The sequence below is a fragment of the Oryctolagus cuniculus genome, chromosome 16 (assembly GCF_051225735.1).
Source record: "Oryctolagus cuniculus isolate XC-2025 breed Fujian yellow rabbit chromosome 16, ASM5122573v1, whole genome shotgun sequence".
Taxonomy (NCBI): domain Eukaryota; kingdom Metazoa; phylum Chordata; class Mammalia; order Lagomorpha; family Leporidae; genus Oryctolagus; species Oryctolagus cuniculus.
In genome coordinates, this window is record NC_142882.1 from 8767924 (window position 1) to 8775712 (window position 7789).

The window sequence follows — 7789 nt, forward strand, 5'->3', positions numbered from 1 at the left end:
TGCCTGGGTTTGCTGATGTCTTCTGTTACAGGGAATACTGCTGGCCTCAGCAGCCAGGGCTGAACCATGGTGTCTCCTGTCCCTTTAATGGCCCCTCTTTAATGCCTGTGAGTACCGTGGCAGGACACTTTGCTAACTGCTGTCCATGCCCATCCACTCCTTCTGCCTGTCCTGTGATCCATGGTACAACCTCTGTTTGACAAGTGAGAAGTTTGGGTAACTGGTCCAAGGTTATATGACTGCTGACTGGGGAAGTGGAATTTCATCCCTGGCCATCTGCCTCCACGCTGTTGACCAAAGAGCATCCAACAGTCTCTAGGAAAAAAGAGAAAGATACTTAGAGCTTTATTCTGAGAAGTCCCTAATGAAAAGTCCCAAGATCCACCAGCAAAATGACAGCAAGAACGATGATCTGTTCAGAGAGTAGAGTTCTATACAGCAAAGAAAAAGGAACCTGCTAATGCATTCTACAATGTGGAGGTCTCACACAAGAGCAAAAGAACCAAGACATAAAGACCTCACCTGCCGGAGCTGACTTAACGTGCACGTCCAGAACAGGCAACTCTTGGGACTTGTTTAAAATCAGGGTTCGCTGCATAGGCTGGGGGGGGTTGACAGCGGGGGAGGATCGGGATTTCTTCTGCGTACTGGAAAGTCTCTATTTTTGTCATAGAGGTTATTGCATGGATTTGTTCTTCCATAAAAGTGTGTTCACCATGTGGGCGTTTGGTGCAGCAGTTGGGTCACTGCTTCAGACACCTGCTTCCCATCTCAGAGTGCCAGGGTTTGAGTCCCAGCCCTGCTCTCCACTCCAGCTTCCTGCCGATGTACCCCTTGGGAGGCAGCAGGTGATGGCTCAAGAACTTGGAGCCCTGCCATCCAAATGGGAGACCTGGATAGAGTTCCTGGCTTCTGGTTTCAGCCAGCAGCTGTTGTAGGCATTTGGGTGTTAACCAGTAGAGAGAGCTCTCTCTCTCTCTCTCTCACTCTCTGCCTCTGTCTCTCTCCCTTTCAAAAACATACATTTTAAACATAAGAACTGAAGTTTAATAGACAAGAAAGATGTACAGGTGGTCAACAGGTGCATAAACACAACATCACTGATCATTAGGGACATGCAAACTGAAACCACAGGGAGATTTCATCTCACACCAAAGAGACAACTAAAAACAAAACAAAACAAAACCTAGAATAACCAACGTAGGCAACGACGTGGAGAACTTGGAAGCCTGGTGCACTGTGGGTGCAAAGGCAAAAATGATGCAACTTCTGAGAAGAATGGACCGGCAGCTCCTCAAAACACTCAAAGTAGAGTGACCCCAGGATGCAACCACTTCACTGCTGGGGTGGACCCAAAAGAGTTGAGATTGGGGATTTAGTAAGACATTAGTCCTCCCCCCCTCCATGTTCAGAGCAGCCTGGTTCCCAGTGCCCAAAAGGGAGAAGCCACACAGTGTGCCTGTGGGCAGAGAGGCAGCCAAGCCTACCAGGTTGTGCACCTGCAGGGGAAGAGTATCCAGCCTTTGCCAAGGAACAAGGTCTGATGTGTGGTGACTGAAAGAAGCCAGGTGCAGAAGACAAGCACTGCGTGGTCCCACTTACTTGAAGTCCTTGTCATGGACAAAGTCTAAGAAGCAATAAGTGGAACAGTATGGGGCTGGTGTGGTGGTGTAGAGGGTTAAGTTGCTACCTGTGGTGCCTGCATCTCGTATGGGGGAGGTTCGTGACCCCACTGCTCCACTTCTGATCCAGCTCCCTGCTAATGTGCCTGGGAAAGCAGTGGAGAATGGTCCAAGTGCTCGGGCCCCTGAAGCTACATGGGAGACCTGGAAGACGCTCCTGGCTCCTGGCTTCAGCCTGGCCCAGCTCCATCCGTTGTGACTGTCTGGGGTGTGAAGCAATGGATGGAGGATATCTCTCTCTCTAAGCAATGGATGGAAGATTCTCTCTCTGACTCTGCCTTTCAAATAAATAAACTTTTTTAAAAGTTTATGAGAATGCATTTCTGAAAAGACTATGCATGTATTTTACAAATTCGTTGCACTAACGGAACTCATCAACTTACTCCACTTTCCCACGAACTCGGAGGCACCCTCGCAAACGTGCATGCACCTGGAACCCAGTGAAATGCACTGTGCAACAGTTTCCGCAGAGCTCCTCCACAGAGGTGGCTGGGTGGGACTGAAATCCCCAAACCTAACCACTGTGGTGTCTGGTCTGGTCGCTGAGCCTCGCCCCCAGGCTCAGGCAGAGGGCGGGGGTGGGGGGGTGGAAGAGCCCTGCCCTAAGCCACCTCAGTCACATGACTCAGTTTTGTTTTGTTTTGTTTTTACAGGCAGAGTGGACAGTGAGAGAGAGAGAGAGAGAGAGAGAGAGAGAGAGAGAGAGAGAAAGGTCTTCCTTTTGCCATTGGTTCACCCTCCAATGGCTGCTGCAGCCGGTGCACCATGCTGATCTGAAGGCAGGAGCCAGGTGCTTCTCCTGGTCTCCCATGGGGTGCAGGGCCCAAGCACTTGGGCCATCCTCCACTGCACTCCCTGGCCACAGCAGAGAGCTGGCCTGGAAGAGGGGCAACCGGGACAGAATCCGGCGCCCCGACCAGGACTAGAACCCGGTGTGCCGGCGCCGCAAGGCGGAGGATTAGCCTATTGAGCCACGGCGCCGGCTCAGTTTTGACACAAGACATCACTACCATCCAGGAGTTGGGGACAAATTGTAGAAATATATATTTATTTATTAACATCTGAGAAACAGAGACAGATAGATAGACCCACAGAAAGATCTCTCAAATGCTGGTTTACTCCCCAAGTGCCTACATTGGCTGGGAATGGATCTGGCTGGGGCAGAGCCAGGAGCTAAAAATGCAATACAAGTCTTCCAAGTGGGTGGCAGGGCTCCAAGGATTTGAGCCATCAGGGCTGCCTCCTAGGGTGTATAGTAGCAGGGCGTTGGAATAGGGAGTGGAGCTGGGAGTGGAACCCAGGCGCTCTGCTATGGGAAGGGGGAATAGCTCCCTGGTGCTGCCAACCTGCTGAATGAGCCCCGGAGTCCAGAGAATGTCCTCCGTAGAAAGGGTTCAGGGCATGGTTAAAGGGACACAGTGCTGGAACGGAGTCCCCCGGGAGGCACAGCAGGTGCACGCGGCAATCCAGACCTTCTGACCTTGCCAAGGAAGCCAAAGCTAAACGGAACGCCCCCCAAGGCTGCCCCATATCAGCTTACTTTATTTTTTTTATTTTTTATTTTATTTTTTTAACAGGCAGAGTGGACAGTGAGAGAGACAGAGAGAAAGGTCTTCCTTTTGCCGTTGGTTCACCCTCCAATGGCCGCCGCGGCTGGCGCGCTGCAGCCGGTGCACCGCGCTGATCCGATGGCAGGAGCCAGGAGCCAGGTGCTTTTCCTGGTCTCCCATGGGGTGCAGGGCCCAAGCACCTGGGCCATCCTCCACTGCACTCCCTGGCCACAGCAGAGAGCTGGCCTGGAAGAGGGGCAACTGGGACAGAATCCGGCGCCCCAACCGGGACTAGAACCCGGTGTGCCGGCGCCGCTAGGCGGAGGATTAGCCTAGTGAGCCGCGGCGCCGGCCCATATCAGCTTACTTTATTAAACTCCAAGTGTATGCCAGGACCACCACCTCAAAGCCAGGGGGAGCCCGGAGGTGCCAGAGGCAGAACAGAACCCAGCAGGGACCATAGGAGTTGGAGACCAGGATAGAGAGAAGTCCCAGGGCACCTGTGAAGATGACAACCCTCGCGGGTAGGCGGGGGGTCCCGGTGCCAGGGCGGGTGAGGTCCTGGCCTCCACCCCCGCCAAGCGGGCTGGGGCTGCAGCCGCGCGCTGGGGATGCCGCCTTCAGTTGTCGGCGCAGGAGTTTGCGGGCTGCTTGCACACCCAGAAATTCTCCACCTCGCACTTGTTGTCGTTCCAGCCATTGCCGCTGAACTCCCCGCAGTCTTCCTCGCCGTGGTTGTTGGGCTCTCCTGGGTTCCAGTACTTCATGAAGCTGCAGGGGCCGCGCAGGACGTGAGCCTCCGTCCCTGACCCCCGGGGTTGCAGCCTGGGGCTGAGCTTCTATGGCTTTGATCTCTGAGCGCCTGCTCTGCACGCATGCGTGGACCCCACCCGCTCTGTTCCCAGGGCCACCTGGTAAGAAGCTTGCAGCGTGAGGATGACGTGGCCCCCGGACCCTTCCATGAGCCCCTCCCTGGAGTCTTCCACCTGTCCGGTGGTTTTCAGGGAGAATCAGAACCGGTCCAGAGTCGCCAGCCACACCTCCCTCACTGACCTCTCCTGCTCTGGGCCGCCCTAAAGGCAGCCCCTGGACCCTGCAGGCTCACCCATGACTTGGCCTCCCCCACGCCTTCCCGGGAAAGCACCATAAAGGGTTGTGCCCCGGGTCACCCTCCCTGTGCCTCGGAACAATCCTGGTGCTTCCCCAGCTGCCTGGATCTGCGCTCCTGTTCTGGGAGCTGGGAGCAGAACCATCTATCTGTTTACTGGCAGCTGTGTCCTGAATTCCTGGCCTTCCTCTACTTCAGATCTTCCCTTTCATAAACTATGTTGGGGGATGGCGTGGTGGTGCAGCAGGCGAAGCTGCGTTTGGGACGCCGGCATCCCGTATTGGAGCGCAGGTTTGAATTCTGGCTGCTCCACTTCTGCTCCAGCTCCCTGCTGATGCACCGGGGAAAGCAGCAGGGGATGGCCCAAAGGCTTGGGCTCTAGCACCCACGTGGGAGACCCGGATGGGGTTCCTGGGTCCTGGCTTCAGCCTGGCTGAGCCACAGTGGCTGTAGCTACTTGAGGAGTTCACAAGCAGATGTTGCTCTCTCTCTCCCTCTCTCCCTCCCTTCCTCTTTCCCCTTCTGTCTTCCTCTCTCCCATGCTCCCTCTGTCACTCTTTCAAACAACTAACTAACTAAATAACTAAATAAATAAAGTGCAGTTTTCAAACATCTGCCAAGGCTGCAAGATCCACCCACAGCTCTCATGGTGGAATTCACAGAACCTGCTACCCCATTGGGCATAGACGTGTTCATCACATTCTGAACTCAGCAAAATACCCCCCGGCATTGATGCTGGGGTGAGGCAGGGGTGGGGGGAGGGGCGTCGGGAGTGGGAGAGGACCCGTGGGAATCACTGAGGTCTGACGCTCAGAGCCCTGCCCCCCCCACCCGGGGAACAGGGTCTGCCCCTCCCCTCTGGACCCCACCTGAGCAGCAGAGCTGAGCCATCCACCCAGTGCCACGTGGCCTCCTTGTTCAGGTCTGACAGCCCCATCCAGGTGGAGCCTTTGGACTTGGAGGTCTGCTGTAGGAAGGACTGGGTGGGCAGAGGAGACATCAGGAGACAGCTCTGCCCTGCCTCCCCCAAACTCTCAGCAGGAAGTTCTACTTGCAGTCTAACCTTCAGCTGTCCAGGTCCTGAGCCCCACGTGGGCTAGGATGGCTGAGTTGCTTGTACAGCATAGCCCCTGGACATGTGGGCTCTGATTTGCTTGCGCAGCATGCACAGTGCGATGTCTTCATAGTCCCCCCCGCCCCCGAGGGAACATTCCCGTGGGAATGTTTACACCAGGGAAATAGGCAGATGCCACAGCCCACTGTGCACCTGTGAGTCGGGGCCTCAATGCTGGCCAGCGCACCCCTGGAGCTTAGGTGCATTTTAGGGGTCCCCTAAAGCATTCTCCTGAGTCCACATCATATCTGGGGCCCCGTGCAAGGCACCTAGGACCTCCTCAGGGGTGTCCTTCTCCCCCCTACCTTCCCAAGTGGAGTGGGAGGCCCTGCACCCAGAAATTGCCCCGTGGTCATCTCTCGTGGACACATGGCCCAGGCCAAGACGCACGCCTCCCCGCCCAGCACACCTGCTCCTCAGCACTTTGGACGATGACCAGCTGGGCCCCCATTTCCTGGCATGCAGAGAGGGAGTCATGCCAGTTCCGCTGGGACTTGGAGAAGAAATAGCAGTGTTCTTGGAAGAAAGTCCAGTCCCAGGAGCAGCGGCGGCACAGGTGGGCTGTTGGGGGAGGCAGGGGAGGCTGAGACCCCAATGTGGAGGCCGTCACATGCCCAGTCACCCTTCCAGGCCTGGAGAGTCATGCCTGTCCCTGGGTACACCACGCCCCTCTCCACTCCACCCACAGAGACCCTTCTCCAGCCCAGCAGAACCCAACAATCCCAGACCTATTGCTGTAGAGCTCAGAATGGAGGGGAGGAGACTGGCTCTAATGGAGTGCCCACTGTATATGCAGCCCCTGTGAACACCAAGTGCAGCCGGCACTGCAGTGCTGTCTTCCCATTTCACAGATGAGGGCCTCAAGGCTCAAACAAATCACACGACACAGAGGCCCCGTCCGGCCCTGGACACCAGTGTCCACGACTCACCCACTCCTGCCTTCAGCTGCCTCAGATCCTGGACGATCTCTCCCTCCTTTGACAGCTCCTGTTTGTGGCAGCTCCGGACCTTGGAGACTAAGCCAAGCAAAGCATGCAATTATCATATACCTACTGTGTGCTGCAATTATTATACGCTTACTGTGTGCGGTGCACTGCCCTACATGTCAGGAATACTGTTTCTGAGAGCCAAGGTCTTGGCAACCCAGGTGGAAGATGAAGAAACTGACTCCTGGAGCCAAGGATCTCTCCCTCCCCTCCTTTCCCTGCCAAGATGGCAGGGGCAGGGGGGAGAGGCTGCCTAGAAGCCCCGACGCCGGCTTTCTCAGTCATTTCTCTCCCTTCTGTGGCCCCCAGCCCAGGGCCAGGTCAGGGAGCCCCAGACCCTCAGGACCTGCACCTGACCTTGGGCGAGGATGGCCACCAGGAGTACAGTGAACAGCGTGAAGCACAGGAACTGCAGCAGCAGGTGCCGGTGTCTCCCGAGATGCCCTGCAGGGAAGAAGGACAGCGGCTCCAGAGCCACGCAGTCCCTGCCTCCCCTGGCCCGGGGACAGCCAGGCCCAGCCCCCACCTCCCCCTGGGATCCAGAAGTCCAGGCCCCCCATCCTCTTCTTCCCCAGAGCTGGGCTTCTCGGAGGACCTCTCCCCTTCTCCCCATGCATTTGCCGCACCTGCAAAGCTCTTGAGACCTTGAACCCTTCCCAACCCAAAGTCTGTCCTGGAGTCTCGGGGGCTGCCTCTGATGAGATCTTCCTCCTCTGAGTGGACAGAGCATCTGTCAGAGCCTGGGCCAGCCGGGACCCCAGTGCACCCTCTCCTGAGCCCAGCCAGTGCTGACCCAGCCTCACCTAGGGGGTCCAGCGGCTGCACCCTCGCAGCCTTGGTGTCGTTCATGTCATCCACTGTGTCTCCACACCTGGGACTGCTGAGGCCTGTCGCCTTTAATTCCTGCCCCTCGCTCCTTATATATTTATGGTCACCCAAGAAGAGGAAGAGGAAACTGGGCAGGGGCTCCAGAAAGGACTGGGGGGAGTGGGAGTAGGGGTGGAGGGCAACATGCAGCTGTATCAAGGCACACGTGTTCCTGGAATCCGGCGGGGGGTGGTGCTGGCAGAGGTCTGAGGCCCCTTGTGACATGGCTGGCCTGGGGACACCCTCCTCCACCCGCCTTCCTGGTAGTGCCATCCTCCTAGCAGGCTGGGCTGCCTGGGTTTGCTGATGTCTTCAGTTATTCAGAATTCTGCTGGCCTCCGCAGCTGGGGCTGAACCGTGATTTCTTGTGATTTAACCCCTGTGACCACCATCGCTGGGCATTCTGCTAACTTTATACGGCTTTTAATTCTGTCTGTAACATAGGATCCATTTTACAGAGGAGGGGAACTGAGTCATGATTA

At 56.3% G+C, this 7789-nt stretch overlaps 1 protein-coding gene across 2 annotated transcripts; it reads right to left on the bottom strand.

The window, feature by feature from the left end:
* Nucleotides 1-2702: 2702 nt before the first annotated feature.
* LOC100338696 (CD209 antigen-like protein C) lies at nt 2703-7335 on the bottom strand. Of its 2 annotated transcripts, XM_017337978.4 has the most exons (7): nt 7244-7335; nt 7067-7153; nt 6798-6884; nt 6384-6470; nt 5864-6015; nt 5210-5319; nt 2703-4003 (listed from the first exon to the last, which is right to left on the bottom strand). In XM_017337978.4, the coding sequence occupies exons 1-7, from the start codon at nt 7287-7289 to the stop codon at nt 3853-3855; spliced, it is 720 nt and encodes a 239-aa protein (XP_017193467.2). In that variant the 5' UTR covers nt 7290-7335; the 3' UTR covers nt 2703-3852. The 2 variants fall into 2 exon arrangements, with proteins under 2 accessions (XP_017193467.2, XP_051691470.1); XM_051835510.3 differs by lacking the exon at nt 7067-7153.
* Nucleotides 7336-7789: the final 454 nt, after the last annotated feature.

Coding starts and splice junctions, on each gene's coding strand:
- LOC100338696 (XM_017337978.4), bottom strand. CDS start 7,289: ATGAACGACACCAAGGCTGCGAGGGTGCAGCCGCTGGACCCCCTAG. Junction 6,471..6,797: donor GGTGGCCATCCTCGCCCAAG/GTCAGGTGCAGG, acceptor TGCTTGGCTTAG/TCTCCAAGGTCCGGAGCTGC. Junction 6,016..6,383: donor GCAGCTGAAGGCAGGAGTGG/GTGAGTCGTGGA, acceptor CTCCCCCAACAG/CCCACCTGTGCCGCCGCTGC.